The 17,267-nt window shown below is 33.4% G+C and overlaps 2 protein-coding genes across 3 annotated transcripts in view; both read right to left on the bottom strand.

Moving 5' to 3' along the window:
* Positions 1–17,267, bottom strand: part of Cht6 (Chitinase 6) — a 172,882-nt gene that overhangs the window by 43,860 nt on the left and 111,755 nt on the right. For both annotated transcript variants that reach the window (XM_088262487.1, XM_088262486.1), the window contains exons 12-19: positions 16,792–16,914; positions 15,881–16,158; positions 15,137–15,245; positions 14,910–15,048; positions 14,459–14,554; positions 13,958–14,167; positions 13,031–13,162; positions 12,386–12,941 (exon numbers count right to left, since the gene is read on the bottom strand). In XM_088262487.1, coding sequence (XP_088118613.1) covers positions 12,386–12,941; positions 13,031–13,162; positions 13,958–14,167; positions 14,459–14,554; positions 14,910–15,048; positions 15,137–15,245; positions 15,881–16,158; positions 16,792–16,914 — 1,643 coding nt within the window. The remainder of the gene's footprint in view (positions 1–12,385; positions 12,942–13,030; positions 13,163–13,957; positions 14,168–14,458; positions 14,555–14,909; positions 15,049–15,136; positions 15,246–15,880; positions 16,159–16,791; positions 16,915–17,267) is intronic.
* Positions 6,503–12,379, bottom strand: LOC148307993 (uncharacterized; the record flags this gene model as incomplete). Its single annotated transcript, XM_088262488.1, has 1 exon — positions 6,503–12,379. A coding segment is annotated over one exon (4,905 nt), but the record flags the coding sequence as incomplete, so codon positions are not given.

Raw genomic sequence — 17,267 nt, 5'->3', positions numbered from 1 at the left:
ATATTGTTTTATTTCGATTTAAAAAAAAACTCAGACTTACCGATTGTATATATTTTTAAAAACTGATAGCTTTTAAACAACCGCACATACATTTGGATTTCTTAATATAAAGATATGATAATTTTTATCCAATATACATACAAAATTAAAGAATTTAAATATATCTATTATTCTTAACATGATTGCAGTTACATGTTCATTAGGAAATGATAATAAAAAATACTGTTCAGATACAGGATTTTATATTTATTGATTACAAATGTTTTGTTTTTAATTTGAATTTGTTGAACTGGATTGTAAAACAATAAATAAATAAACCTCAATAAAGTCAAAATGGGGTTGAATTCTATAAAGTAACTAGCAATATATTCATCGATATTTATTTCCAATTATGATTCATAATCATCATTCACAAATTAATTGAGTACGCTTTCTCAATATTGTCATAAATTGACGCAGGTGTAACTCCATAAAAGCAATTATGCAAATTCTTTGAGACAATTAAAATATTTAATTTTCTCGTGTGTCAGCTTGTCTCTTGTGTCACAAGGCAAACAGGTTATGAACGAAATGTATTTAAGGTTTACTAGATACTTCATTAACATATGCCTAATAAATGTCAAAGTGTTCAATTGGTCACTAAAGTTTCTGTTATTTTTATGAGCTTCCGGAATTACGAATTAATTATGGTGCGTGAATAATAATGATCATGGTTTTATGGAGGTAATAATTAAAAATGTAGAGCAAAAATATGATAAGAAATGTACGAGTATTATGCATCAATTTAATTTTCTCTAAGAGTTGCTATCTTGAAATACCATTAAAAAAACTAAACTTTTTCGTTTTCTCTTTTCCTTTTATAGTTGGCCATATCACCCTTATATTGCTCCTGCCACTTGTTAAGTTCATATCTCTTTTTATCGTACCTTATTAAAATTATCATTAAAAGTCAATCATTAAGCTTTTTAAGCCAAAAATAATAACCGTTAATAGATTTGAAACAATATTTTTTCTCAAACATTAAAATACCGAGTTGATAGCATGTTTCAAAATTAATTACAAAATATGCGATCAATTTTTGACGTATTGTACTGCATTATTGTTTTGTTTGATTTGTAATGTGATCAATATGACGAATTCAATAGTAATAATAATAAACACTTATACTAACCAATTATAGATTTTTAAAAAAACAAAGAGATTGTATAATTGTTTATGCCGTGGAACCATTGCAATGCGTGTCCAATTATTTTAAAGGTTTCGTTCAACCATTCGTTGAAATATTTTCCATGCATTCTAAGTATCATATACGGCGTCAAACTATTCTTATACAGACTATTCTGTTTTTTCTACTATTGTGTTTTTTTTTCAAATACTTTAAAGGTGCAATAATGTAAATTCTGTTCCTTTAGTCATGAGTCATGAAAATTTATCTTCAAAAAATATATATAAGGAACGTGCAATGAGCTAACTGTGATTATGAGAAGCAATGCCAAGAATTTTAATGATAAAAGTACGGTCAAGGCTGTTTCTACAGTTAAAATACGTTTAAAGAGACAATAATCACCTCGTAAGACGTTATTCGACTTGAAATGATTACTCACATTAAAAAAAAAACATAGAAATGCCAATTTAAAACAAAAACCAATTATAACATAAAAAATACAAAAAAATTGTAACAAAATCTAAATAACTGTTTACTTAAAAGGAACGGTAATTAATTTTACAAAGGTAAATAAAATGACATTACCCCAAATGTGTAAGCGATGATGATGCCCATTTTTATTTTTTATTTTATTTGGTAAATACCACTAAAAATCTATTGTGACACACGTTTTGTACATACAGCATCATTATCAAAAACCGTAGGTGAAGTTTAATTTAAATTTTAGAGATATGCGCTTGGGACGTTGAAAGATGAAGGGAGGGTATAAGCTGTTTTTTTTTTCAGTGGAAACATAGAAAATAGAAGAGAGGCTTTAGTCATTGTCATGTTGTTAATTATGGATCAATTTTTTTGAATTTCTATTGTTTTAAAATGTTAAATTGTATTACTATTCGTATTAATAAGTTTTAAGATAGACTCTACGAAGTAGTGGAATTTAAAAAGTAATTTTTTAATAAAAATGAATAAATATTACCACAAAGTGGCAGCCGAATTCATAAATAAGATAATTACATATATCTTTAAAGGAGTTAATATGGTTACATTTTCAGACTCCGAAGAAATGTATTGCCATGTAGATGTTAAACCATTTCGATTGCCATGAGAGATAATATTAATTTCACAAAACCATCATGACCACACGAAGCTCAAAGCTTGAAAAATCGTCATTTTGTAAATTTAAATTTTTATTTAAATTCATGCAAAGGACATTTTTTCACCTTCAATATGTTTGTTTATCCGTATTAGTTTATATTCAACAGTCAACATAAACGGAGTAATGGAAAGAGTCCGTGAGCGGTTTATATCCAAAGCCAAGTAGGTACTAAATAAGCAAATGACAATAATGTTTATTTGCTAACATTGATTAATGCATAAAATATCTACATGCTGAGAATACGAGTTAGTGTGTATATCAGTATTATGGCCGAAACCACATTCCAAGGGCGTTACATTAATGTGCTATAGCATTCCTGAGAGAGAGACATGTGGCGAATATAATTGAGAAATATACCTAAGCAAATCACTTGCAACGAGTACTTCAAATAAACGACTGTATGGGTGATCGAAAATAGTAATATGAGTAATTTGCACAACATAAACGAACTCTCAACGTGACATGTCTTTAACGAAAGCATAGAGAATGTAAAAAAATATGGAGTTTTTCCAAATATCTACTTATTGTCGTTGAAAATTTTGCTAAGTATTTATATTGTTTATGAGCACATGTTATACAGACTAAATTACGATTTTCACTGGATGATGTTAGGATACTGGGGATGAGTATCGGCCTAATTTATTTTTTATGTGGATTTTCGACGCAAGGTCAAATTTTAACAGGATAAGTGAATATGTCTAATAATATCAAACTTAACATATTTTGTCATTCAAAAGCAACATTGATTTATTTATTTTTATAGAAAATTTATCAATCTCATATGAACATTTTTATTTAAAGGATATTTCAGACACTCTTCAATATAAAAGAATGTTAGTTTCCAAAGGATATAGAAAAGTAAATAGTTAGAAGGTTAAAATTGGCATACATATATTTGAACAAAGTATAGTTCTTATCATGACAATACATAGATATATATTGACTGTTATAAGTGACTGTTATATCGACAGTGAGAAAAAGCCTTTATAAAGGTCTATTTTGAGTTAAAAATGCAACTCATTCATGTTATAAATGAAGATTCCCTTTTACAAGTATAAGGTAAATTCATATTTATAGATGGAATAATGAAATAAAAATAAAGTTTTCAATAATGGAACCATTTCTTGGATTAGTTTTTTTTATTTTAGTTCAGTTTAGTTCAATGATGAAAATCGATTTTAATCGTAGTTTAAAAAAAAAATGCAAAAAGTTTGAGTTTTTCAGTTTCAAACTTATATAATTACATATTTAAATAATAAAAAATAAAAAAAAAAAACAAATACATTACACTGTCTATTTTTACTGCGTAAAGTTAAGAAAATATACCTGTTTTATGAAAGTGCATATTGAATGTTTATTTAAGGAAATGTTCTTTGAATAAGAATATTAATGAAGTAAAAACGTAAATATTTGTGTTATCCGGATTGGTGATTCAAGGATTTTGGAGCGAAATCATTATTGAATGACTTTACAATAATTTTTAAGTATTTAATTTTAAACTTATTCATCCATGAGGAAGTATTCATTTTTACAAAGAACATGCAACAAACGTTAATAAAATACAAAATAAGGAAATACTTTTATTTTTACCTAGTTTATAATGACGAAATATTCACGATTTTCAATATGTATTTCAAAGACATTCAATAAAAATTGTTTTGTGATTCTTTTAAATTATTTTTTATGCTTGAATACGAAGGCTTTTTTTAACAAATCAAATACTGATTTTTTTACGTGTTGATTAATGTTCATATTGGTAAATGGTGAAATAAAATTAGAATTTTAAAGAAGAAAATAATTTTTTCACGAATATGTTGAATATACCGGAGGACAAGCTGTATTATATAATTGTTTACAAATGCAACAAATTCTTAAAATCTGTGTCAAACTTTGCACAAAATGAAAAGGAATAGACACCTCTGAAGAAGAAAGCCGATTCACATTTAATGAACAATAAAACGAGTATATAACATAATTAATTGTTAATATTATATATTTGATGTTCGAATGGTAAAATGAGGATAGAATGAAAGAATAATTTGGACATGTGGATTGAATGAGTGAGGAAAGAACGATAAAACAAACGCACAAGACGAATGTTATTGAAAATAAAAGCACAGGGAAGATCAAGAAAAACTCATAAATACTTGAAATTGGATAAAGGTTGGAGTATTTTTTTCTCTTTTTTGTGTATATATTAGGTTAAAAACAATAAAAAAATGTATGCAAAAAAAACTCTGGGTGGCTTGGTTAGTCTTTGCATTTTTTTTAAAATGTGTTTTAAAAAAATATTTGAATGAATGTATTCTATTTATGTTAATAAAAAAATTATAAAAAAATGGCGGATATATATGAGGAGATGCATCTATGTGAAAGAATTGAAAAATGTTTGCAAAGATAGAGTGGTGTGTCATTTAATTCTCTCTGACTGCCACTAGAAAGAAGCGTTGCGACGATTAGTTAGTTTGATAAATATTCCACATAGCTAAAAGCATTATTTTTTAAACTAAAAAAAGCGCACTTTAGAGCAATTCACAAATATTTCAAGGATCGCTCCAAAATTTCATATTTTTCCGGATATGCAAACATATGTTTATTTGTTTTAAACAACTGAGTAATACGTAACGATGTTAAATTGACTATCGTTATATACGTAGAAAAGAAATTAATAAGGAAAGAAGACAAGAAAAACGGTAAAAGATTCTTTACTGTTTTTCTACTACTACTACGGGAAATCAACTATTTTTTTAAAATATAAATTACTGAATAATTCATCGTAAACGATTTTGAAATTTACACTTGAAAATTATCTTAAGGATCGCTACTTGGTTTAACATTTTGACGATCGAACCTTGCGTAAGTACTTTCAATTTGGTGAAATTAATAGACAATAGCTGATTGTTATTGGATGCATGATGCGAGATGAGCCGAAGAGGTTTCGAGTGTTTGGAGATCATCTTCAGCATTGGAAAGGACCGCCTCGGGGCAAGAGCGAGGAGAAAGTCAAACAGTATTACGTAACCGCGGACCCGAGAGACGCACGTGGAGACTGCGATCTGACGTCACCAAACGTACTCGCCACTTGCGCAGCAGCAAACGCAGCAAAAAATTGCAAATCCGGATTGCACTTATCGACATCGACGAAATTTGACTTTTTGTCTGTCAAATGAACGTGATTTTTTTCATGAAGTTATTCGCTGTGATTTCTGATTTACAATTTGCATTTTTTTGTAATGTGTAAGGTTTTTTGTAAAACGAAATAAAAACGTTCATACTGTTACGCGATAAGATTTATTTATTTTACCTGCATAATTTTTTTTATTTAAAAGAAATATAAGTGTTTTTTATTAATATAATTTATAAAAATATTTCAATTTGATACTATTGATGTGAGCCTAGGCGGCTCATTATTTTAAAAAGATATCAAATTGTGGCAGAGTGGGTAAGAACCCAGAAACTCCGACTCAAGAGTCCGCGACACTAACCGCGGGTCCACAACCCGACACATTTATTGAATATAAATATATTTTTCCAAAAGACATATATGTATACTCTATATATATGTACGTATAATGATGAATGTAAATATATATATATATATATATATATATATTATATATATATATATATATATATATATATATATATATATATATATATATATATATATATATATATATATATATATACACATATATATATACACATATATATATATATATATATATATATATATATATATATATATATATATATATATATATATATATATATATATATATATATATATATATATATATATATATATATATATATATATATATATATACATATGTATTTATGTATAGTGAGTAACTGATAAATGCTACATGATCAAAAGAAAATGGTCCCAAAAAGGTTGGGGACGTCTGCCTCTTGCATGTAAAATATGCGCCTAAAGCATATGCAATCATTCTAACACATCTGTTGAATAACCAAACTCTCGCAAGGCGTTTAAACGTTCCGCGTTTTTAAATGATGAAATCGTATTAAAATTCAATATCACTTACCACTGTGTTGTGCCATCGGAACTTCTTGGATTTTCTTGAAGCAATTTCAACGCCAACAAACAAACAACTCACAGATACCGGTAAATTTTGAGCACAAAATTGTTGAGATATTGTTTAAAAGTCCCTCCATGATTAAATTAAAACAATTTATTGTTTGACATTAAACATAATATTATAAAGGTACATATTGATTAACGGGGTACATTTGTGTTAGAGTTACTTATATTAATGCTTAAAATAATGACGAAAACACTTAATTACTAATTATTTAAATGCCTTAAAAGTAACCTGAAAATTATTTGAACATTGAACTAAATATTATGTTAAATATTCAATTTAATAAAGATGATAACCGAACCATTTATACAATAGTATAAAAAAATATGACAGTGTTTTTTTTACACAATTTTTTAAATGTTGAAAATATATGTAAATGCATCGGTTACCAACTTTTTGTTCAATTATTATAAACAAAATAAAGATAATTTATTACCCAATATCATGCCAGATAAACCACTAGGTTTTAATACCTAAATTAATATAATAATTGTGTCCTGTTTATACATGCTACCTATATACAATCGTGTCGTGAAAGTGAAATATGGAAAACTCAATAGAGGATTTGCATGCTTAACTAAATCGTGTCATGATGATACAAGGGAAACAAACGCGTGAATTATTACTGCTATTGAAAGATAAATCTCAAATTGGTACAATGATTGTCTTCTTAAAACTCGACCTTCTAATTATCTTAACGGATTCATTATTTACAATTATTTTGTATTATTTTTCATAACTTATGCAATATATAATATGACACACCGAAGAGTGCTATTATCAATGTTTATAACAATTAGCTTTGGGATATTGACATTTCCGGAATGTCTGCTCCTCTCACCTCATCAGCCACACCCAGGATTGGTTGGTTGGATTGGATAGCCATGCATTGTTTGTGAGACTGGTTAGACGGGTTTCCCAATTTTCCGGAAAGCCTTGCGTATCGGCCGTCAGTCATAAGTTACTGGCCGATGGTGAGGAGTTTAGTCGTCAAAGGGGGTAAAAATTGTTACTCTTCATTTCTACCCGGTCAGTCCATGGAGGGAATTACTCTTCACTGACCTGTGTGGTAGTAGGCTCTGTTGTCGTTCTTCTCGCAAACAGCGATGAGCGGAGTACAGCGGGTCTGAAAGGCTTTATAGACACCCTTCTGGTCAAATCGCCGCTCGACGAAGTTACTTTCGGTTGCTCCGTAGTTGTTGCACCAGGCTTAAATTTATTGGGTTCATTCTTTTGTTTCCTGATGTCAACGGGAGTATTCTGAGTTCTGATGGCGCTGAATCTCGATTTTCCCGACGTGTAACTATTGGTTCTGTTATACTTAGGCGTGGTGAACGGGACGTTTTTGCTTTCTAAAGAACTTTTGTAAGAACGTTTCGGAGCACTTTGACTGACGGGAGACGCAGATATTCTAGTGATATTACTGGATTTTGGTTGGTTACTTTGATAACGTCTAACGTACGGTAGTTTTGGTCGTTTTATAGGGAAATTTGACAGGGTGCTATTTGTATCCGCGGCGGGTTGGACCTCTATTTGTGATATTTTTGTATCCGTGGGTGAGGCTGTGGTGGTATCAATTGATGAATTCGATGGGGGACTTATTTCTGTTGTTGAAACCGTTCCATTAGTAGTCAGTGATTGAGTTGTCTCGGTTGATATTTGGGCTATTTTTGGTGTCACATCTGACATTGTTGTAGATTGAGGTGTCATACTACTCACGGTGATATCTGCTATTGAAACTGAGCTAGTAGTAGATCGAACAATTGGTAATATCTCAGATTTCTTTTCTTGTTCGGTTTGGGTTTGGTTAATTATTTTTATCGTGATTGGCGAATCAACTAAAATTGGTTTTTCAATTATAGAATCGATGGCAGCCGGAACACCCTGAAATTCTTTCTCTTTCATGTTTTTTGTGTCATCAGGTTGCAGGACTTGAATCTGAACGATATTCGTTATAGATCTTCCATTAGTATTTCTCGAAGTATCATTCGTATTTTGATCAGATTCAGAGGAATTCGTTGTCACACTTACGATTGCTTCAGTAGACGACTGAGGCGCGGCATATACGACAAATGGCTGTGGACCAGGAACAAGATCAACTACAGCTTGTCTTCCTGTGATTGTTACGTTAGATTTAAATAAACCCTCTAAAGCTATAGTTGATGATTCAAGTGGGTTGTTAGATTTGTTTGTTGCCTTTTCTTCAGGTTTTATATTGAATAATTCATCAACTGCTCCCGGAACAAAATACCTTTCTGTCGAAATTGAAGGTGTATTTTCTTCCGATGTAGTAGATGTGTTATTTTCTATAACAGTCGTACTCTCAACAACAAACACTTTTTCATTTAATTTACTTTCTTGATTTTCATTCTCGACAAACGATTCTACATAATCGATATATCCATTTTTATGATTATAAGCAGCGTTCACACTTTCGGATGCAATTAGTTGCTCTTTTGCTGAATCTTGAAAACTGGTAAACGCTCTCGCATTTCTCGCTTCATCAATTCTTATGGGATTGAAAGGCGGGTTTGGATATTCACGACTGAGGTTTGTGAGATATTTCGGAATATCTCCCTCAACTATTTTTATCAACGTAAATCTACTAACTTCTCCAATTTTATCCAACATCGGCTTTTTCTCTTGTTTAACCTCACCAACTTCAATCAATCGGCTCTCATTTTTACTGTTAAGTCTATGTTTTTCTTGTTTAGAAGAAACTTCCACTACACGGCTTACAGCGAATAGGCGATCTAAATGTGAACTTGTTTTAACAGATCCGTTCTCATAAAATACTTCAGTTGACATTTCCAGTGGAGAATTTGTGGCAGAATCAATATTAGAAATAGTATTTCCTTCGATAGTACCATTTGCTGTGGAATGATCTGCGTTATCGACTGCAAATATATGATGTGGCTCAGTTGTAGACGTGGTATCATTTTCTTCTGAATCTTTTATAGTACTAACATCCGTTTGAGATATCATAGGTCCAATAGCGACTGTTGGCTGAACTTCTGGAATACGTGTTGCTTCTAGTTCTGTTATACCGGACTCCTCTCCAGGTGTTGTATCAGCAATTGGCTGTTCTGTTATAAGTACGTTTCCATTTGAATCAGTTTCACTTTCGATTACTTCTCTATTGTAAACAGTTGTCTCTGAATTATATTCAGTAGAAAATTCTTCATTGTCAATGGTTGTCTCATCAGATGGGGTTGCTGGCGATGTTGTTGTGAATCGTTTAGGGTTGCTAAATAATTGTTTATGTTTCGCGTTTATGACATCCTTATCTATTTCTATTTGAGCAGCTTCAGATGTTGGTCGATTAGGAGTAAATTTGCGAACGGGAGCTTTAGTTGATGCATCAGTTGACTGTGTCACACCCAATCCAAAACGGGTAGGTCTATTTGATTGGAAGGCAACAGGACGATTAACTCGCCTACCTCCTTCATCGTTTGTCTGATTTGTCTCAACTTTCCGATTGAAACCTAGAGGTCTATTTGACGGACGTACACTGGAGAGTCCTGGCCTATTCGTTACAGATGGTCGTTGTGGAGAAATAAATCTATTGATGGGTCTTACTGTCGTGGATCGTTTATTTGATTGCTCATCCTCGTTTTCCTCTTCATTATTATAATCTTCCCCTTTTTCACTATTTTCTTCGTCTTCGCTATCCTGGTTCAATAAAGGTATGTCTAAGTCAGTTGGTTTAGAGACTGGTCCTCTTGTGAATAGTTGATCAACAGGTACAAAAACAAGTTTTTCCTCCACATTATTAACATCGTCAACTTCTTCATTTTCATCAAATTCTTCATCTTCGTTAGTTGTTGTTGTGCGGGATGTTGTGAATGGCCGTCTACCAAATGGTTTTGAAAGGCTGAAAGAAGGCCTTCGTGTCAGTCCTTCTACACGAGGCCTTTCGGTGATGATGTTTGATTCCCTTTCCGATGGTAAAATTGGAGTAGTGTAAGGACCATTGTTATATTTTCTACTATATACCTTAGGAGATGTGGATGGCGCTTCAGTAGTTGATGATGGGGTTAAAAGCCTTTTTGGTGGTTTATAAGATGGCCTTAAACGAGTTGTTGAGGAAGGCAAGGTAGTTAGCTCTGATTCGACATCTGATTCTGATATTTCTGTTGTTATTAAATTTTCATAAACCGTAGAGGTTTCCTCTTGAGTGCTATTGTTGTCATCTATAGTACGTTCCTTAAGTGTTGTGACTTCTTCTTCATTTTTCGTTTCAAGTATACGCTGTTTTCCATCTTCAGTTAGAATCGGCTTCAACTTTTTACGAATAATTTTTCTGATTCTTGGCAAAGGATTTGGTTGAGCATTGGTGATGTTATTTTGAGTATTGTCATTTTTATCCTGCGATAAATCTATTTGAATAGCTTCTGTTGTAGTCTCTGCAGCACTTGTGGTTGAAGTTGCGGGTCGTCGTCTCAAAACTTTTCGGACACGTACTCTCCCTGTTTCATTTTTCCCAATTTCATTACCAACGGAATCAACAATATTTTCACGTTTTGTCACTTTGTTCGTTTCGAAAACAGTTCCTTCTGTAGACGGATTATCAGAAGTTGTTGTTGAACGTAATTTCTTTACAATAATACGTTTTCTTGGGCGTTCTGGCAATGAACTATTGGCAACATTTGATTTTTTATCTTCATCAATATTTGTTTCAGATAGCTGAATACGCTCCTTATCGTCTACATTGATGTTTTCCTTAGATTCTAATGACGGTCTACGTAAAATAAGAATTCCACTTTTGTTATTCGTTTGACCTAATAGGAGATTTGAATTTATAATTTTTGTGACATTGATAGAACCGATTGGTATAGAAGTTGGTTGAATTTTCTTTAGTTTTTCATCAATAACATTTATTACCGGAGCAGTTAGGCGGGCAGTTCCAATAGTTTTTGGCTCAAAAGGTATTTCTGCATTAAGTTCATTATCTTGCGAATCAGAATCTAATTCAATCAAATCATCGTCATCTTCGGGTTCAGTAGCTCGAGTGAATGGCCTAGGAGTGAATCGGGTAAAACTGATTTTCCTGCCTCTAGGGATAACGGAAGATTCTGACGCCTCCGCATTTTGATCTGAATCAGTAATAGTGGTTCGTGCTGTAGTGAACCTTCCACTGCGAGTAACATAAGTCCTTTGTCTTTCACTAAGTACTGGCGTTATAGAGGAATCGCTATCAACGGAATCTTCAACTGGTTCCTTAGTTGTAAACGTTGGTCTGAAGCGTCTATTAACTTGGGTATTCCTGATTCCAGTAGGTGCGTCAGAGTCTTCACGCTTTCTAGCGAAATCTAGAGCAGTTAACGATGAAAGATCAGACTCAAAACTGTTAGCGGATGGTCTAAACTGACGTCTGGGTTGTGGTCTTCTTGAAGTTGTTTCTAGTGGCTCTGATTGATTGTCATTTTCACTTGCATCGATTTCGGAATCATTTGATTCGGGAGTCTGAGCATTCAATTTGCGTGTTCTAAACGATGATTGATCTTTATAATAAGTTCTTCTCGCTGTAAATCTGCGAGAACTTGGCGCAACAACATCAGGGTTTGCAGACGTTTCCGAGTTACTTTCTTCAACGATATTGTTTTTGGGAGCAGGTGCCGGATTTCTCGCAGAAAATCTTGATTGAGGACGAACGAATTTTTTGTTTCCATAGTTAGCTACTTCACCATCGGACTTTGAATCTTCACTTTGATTTTCTCCACTAGCTGGAGTTGTAGAACGTATTTTTCTATTTTTTGCGCGATACCTATCTTTTGAAGGAGATTCGTTGGTCTCACCTGAAACATTGTCACGACCTACTTCACCTCCTACATTTTCGGACCCTGATTCTGACACAATATCATTATTCAAGCGTGCTCCTAACAATGGTGATAGAGTAGTTGAGGAGGCGGATACTCGAGTGCGCTTAATACTAGCATATTTCCTGTCAAAACTCACCTTATTTGCGGATGTTGTCGTTTCAGTTAAGTCTTGAGGGTTAGCTGTTGTCGTGGTCGTTGTGGGACGAGTTCGTTTGGCAAACAAGGGGACTTTTTGGGTAGTAGAAACTAATTCTTCGGAAATTGTTACTTCGGTCGAATAAGTCACGGGGTTAGGCCTTACAGAATTGCTTAGCTCGTCTTTGAATTTTGGAATATTGGAAAGGGTTGTTATTTGAGAATTAAGTACAGACGAACTGTCAATGTTTTTGATGATTCCATTTTCGGAAGCAAAGGAAGGAGAAGCAATATCTATATTCATATCATTGACTTCGGTGACGTCATTTTGATTGTATGTGGTAGTCGTTTCTGTAACGAGTGGACTGGTATTAGGAAAACGGGACACAGTCGCATATTTAGGGGATGTCATAACAGAAGACTCGGTTGAAGGGGGGAGGGTGACGGGAACTTCCGTGGAAGTTTCGCGTAAAGTAACCGTAGGACTTTCCGTTTCCTCTTTATCTTCTGTTGTTGAAGGAACTGTTGTAGATCGCACTCTCTGGATACTCTTGTACCTGAAAATATAAATGTCATATTGTTAATTAGCATTGATATTTACGTTTTTTTTTATTTTAAAAATAGAAGAAAAAAACATTATGCTCACTTTGATGTCGTTCCTTCTTGAGATTCTGGCCTGAATTTCCTTATAGCAGCATTTTCAAATCCTTGAACTCCATTTTTGACATCATTATTATCTGACGTAGATTCAGAAGAATCGCGCTCAAACAATGCGTTCCTAGAAAAATATAATATACTTTTAGAAATAGCCTTAATCAAGTTTTATCTCTTTCAAGGCATCAAGTTTACGCCGCTCAGGATGTCCAATCCTGATAATTTTCAGTATTTCTCTTCTGAACTTTGGACATGAACCTACCTAGTATGCAAAGGGGCTGGCAGCTAACAAAAAAGGCTTGGAGGCAGTTTGTGGGCTCTACAAGTATATCTTCCACAAAAGAAGTGGATATAGATTAAAAAGGTTAGTTAGTATTAGTAAGTAAAAGATAATAAATATAATAATTAAAAAAAAAAACATTGGTAAAGCCTCCTATACATATTTGATATAAATTATATTTGATAACGATAATTATGTAGCAACACCGTTGGGTTGTCGCGCTGGTAAGCAGTATGGAGGCGTTTCGATACGAACTAAGCCGAAGATTTCCGAGCGGACCCGACTCTGAAGCGAGAGAACTAAATAGCCGCGAGAATCGTTTGGGTTGTTGACGAGTACAGACGCTTTATTTAGATCTTTACTTTACTTCTTTAACTCCATATATTGTAAATTATTTGTCATTATTTGATTCCAGTGTTTAGTATAAATTCGCATTTATTTCAATAAAGGATCCAAATATAAGTACATCGTTTTGATTTCATTCGGTGCACTACTCCTTTACATTATCAAACGCGATCACCAACACGTGATCACAGAACACAAGCCGCCCCAAAAATAGCTGATCCCGAAACCAATAGCTACAAAAGCTAACAAATAGCTATAATTGGTGACCAACAGCTATAATTACGTAAATATTACCTGATAGTTGGTTCCGGTTCAGTAGTAGTCGAAGGTCTTGCTCTGCGGATATTAACGTACTGCGGTAGTGATGATCTTGTTGTCGTAGAAGACGGTCTTCTGAAGTTATCTTGATCTTCATCATCTTCCACTTCTTCCGATACTTCAACTGATTCCTCTACTGCTTCTTCAGTGGTAGTCACTGGTCGACGTCTGTTGATAGTCGTATACCTAAAAATATTATAAGAAGATAGTTTTATTCAAATATTTATTGTTTACTCTTTAAAAAAATACTAAACTCAGTGTATTAATGACTTTGAATATCGCATACATACATATATATACGTGATATGAGTATTTTAAATGTAGCAGACAGGACACGGATCATTCCAGAACCAGTACGTCTTCTTTGGAAAGACAGTCTGGGGAATTTTACTTTTACACTGTTATTAATTTTCATTCAACAATTTTATTGTGTGTGAAAGTGTGTAAAGGAGACAATATATTTATGATTACACTTACTGTGGTCTTTCTCTTCTTGAATTTGAACTTTTGTCTTCAACTGATGTTGTCAAACCTGCAGCCTGTGGACCTCTGCTATTTAGTTGAGGTGGTGCTCTAGAAGAAAAATAATCATAATCTTCAAAATGCTGATCACTGATGCTGACATACAACTGATCTTTACAGCAAATTAATTGAGAATCATTTATATTTTGTTTGTAATTATTGTGACATTTTTAAAGACCATGGTATGTGAGGAAAATGGAACCATTCAGACTCCACCACCAAGGTAGACGACTCCCAGGCAAACCACCAAAGAGATGGATTGACAGCTGGAAATCGACATCGCAGGAGGCTAATCTCTCTACAAAACAGGCCGCAAGGCTTACATCAAGAAAAAGAAGAGAAATCATTGTAAAATCAAAAATTTACAACAGATTTTCTTATATTTTATTAAATTATGTTTAAATACCTTTCACCGTTAGGGCGTGCCTGTGATAATACCCTCTCGTATAAAAGTCTTGATATGGTAGCAGGCGTAGTTGTTTTGGTTCCTTGATTGCCAGCGTTTGCTGTATTTGCCAAGTGTTTTTCTAGTTGTTCGATTCCACCTTAAATGAAAATCAGTTAATATACTTGATTCGAGTAATGATATCTCTGATTAAGTTGTTCATGAAGAAATCCTTAAAGAGAGCTCACCTAGTTTCTTGATCAAGTCAACCAGTTCCTTTATTACTTTAGGATCCTCTTCTGGATCAATTTCTGGAATTGTGTCAACCACTTCTTCATCTTCATCTTCGTATTCTTCCTATAATGGTGAAAAAAAATGCATCCATAAAAACTTCTTGTAACCCCTAAACACACCGCGCTTCAGGTACTAACTCAGGATGACATCTGAGTAGAAATTACTTCTGACTCTTATTCGCACACAATTGTGCATACGATACTGCATCAAATTGATCCAATTTTAAGTTAGTTGTATTATATGATGGCAACCTGATCAGTCCTGTGCTAAAGAACCAGTCCATAGTAATATTATAAATAAGTATTAGAGTGAAAAAACGCATATATTTATTATGACCCCTTGGTAATCCAACCCACCACCTCCAGCTTGGTAATTAAACACTACCAAGCTGGAGGTCTTAAATCTGTTGTATTCTTGCCAGTGCCCCACACAGGCCATGCCTTTGTGGGATCTTTTTGTATTAATATTTAATATTTTTTTGTACCTATACATTGAACTTATAATGTATTTTAAAATGCAAAAGATTGAAAAATAATAATAAAAGTAATAATAACTAATAATAAACCTTGGAAGAATAAAAGAGGCGTCAAAAGACCTCAAAAAAGATGGTCCGACGTCATAGCCGCTGTGGTGGGTAAAAGTGCAGCAGTGGAAGACAGAAGGCTAAGATGTACCTAAATGTTAACAGGAGACTATACCTCAGATGCTGGTAACGCTGTTGTCGTTCTAGCCAATAGCGTGGTACTGCTGGTAGCTGCTGTGATCCTGGGAAGAGGTCTGCGAGTGGTAAACAAAGCTGCCAGGCTAGAAGGCGGTTTGGAGGTGCTGGTGGTGGTCGGGGAAGGAGCCTCAGTGGTGGTGGTGGTAGTAGTGGTCCTAGAAGCCGGAGGCGCGCTGGTCACAGCGGTCTTCTTGTTATTGCACAGTACGTTTCGGGTGAAGTCGCAAGAATCTGCAGCCTTATTGAAGTACAACCCTGAAACATTATAAAATAGATTAGTTATTTTTTTCTAACCCTTTTCAATTTTTCAATAAAAATAGTCCAGACAGACGTAAACACAAACGCATGGAGAAAACAAATAAGTCAAAATAGAAATGTCGTTTTTCAGATTAAATTTGATTTATACATCCGATCCTTGTAAGGATAATAAAGTATTGTAACTTGGGCTAAAATTGATAAAATGTCAGCACTGTGTAGAACTGTCTTTCAGTACTTGTAGTTCTTCTCCTTCTTCAAACCCTCATCTGCACCCGATGGTGCATAGGGTACTGCATCATATAAACACAGTGTTATCTTGATAGTTAACTCATGAAGGAAAGGTGATCAGCCCTCCGCTTCATGTACCAGTCTAGGATAATATTGAATAAATTTTTAGAGTGAAAAAATAACTTATATTTATTTGACTCCCTGGGAATCGAACTTGTTAACTTTGACAAATTTTAAGTCAATTTAAAATGCATAGAATATATCGTTTCTGATGGAGCTTTCAAATAAAAAGTATAAGAAATACCATTCTGCAAAAATGCAATGCATCGATTACTTTCCGATAATTCCAGCCACAGACAAAAGGTACCTAAATTGTTATACGAGTATATGTATATAGATTACCTGACGGGCATGTGAACTGATGAGCCACGATTCCTAAGTTAGAAGGTCCACTATCCAGACACCAGAAGTACTTTTTGCAGTCACGAGGATGAGGGAAGAATCCTTCTTCTTCGCACTTGAAATCTGATAACAGAAATATTATATTAAAAAATCGAGAATAAATTTTAAATATACTGTCTGTAAATGCACACGGTTTTACTAACATTTATTTGTATCACAATAGTTATAACAAAATATGCAACATCATATTATCTAATATCATAATCTGACCGATATCAGTCATCTTCTTGCCTTGTGAAGATCATTTCGATGGCATACATGATTTTTGGTATTAAGAAGGGTCAACGCTATTACCGCTTTTTACTTTTTTCACTTTGTGGCTGATTATTATACACTTAAGCAATGTGTACTACATTAGAAGGAAAAAAGGTTAAAAAGTGGACTATCATACCAGTTAAACAAATAAGGATCCTAAC

This window comes from Brachycentrus maculatus, unplaced genomic scaffold (assembly GCF_059751285.1).
Source record: "Brachycentrus maculatus isolate JH-2025_06_01 unplaced genomic scaffold, ASM5975128v1 h1tg000180l, whole genome shotgun sequence".
Lineage (NCBI taxonomy): Eukaryota > Metazoa > Arthropoda > Insecta > Trichoptera > Brachycentridae > Brachycentrus > Brachycentrus maculatus.
Note: the sequence above shows the minus strand (reverse complement) of the source record. Positions and strands in the feature narration are given on the sequence as shown.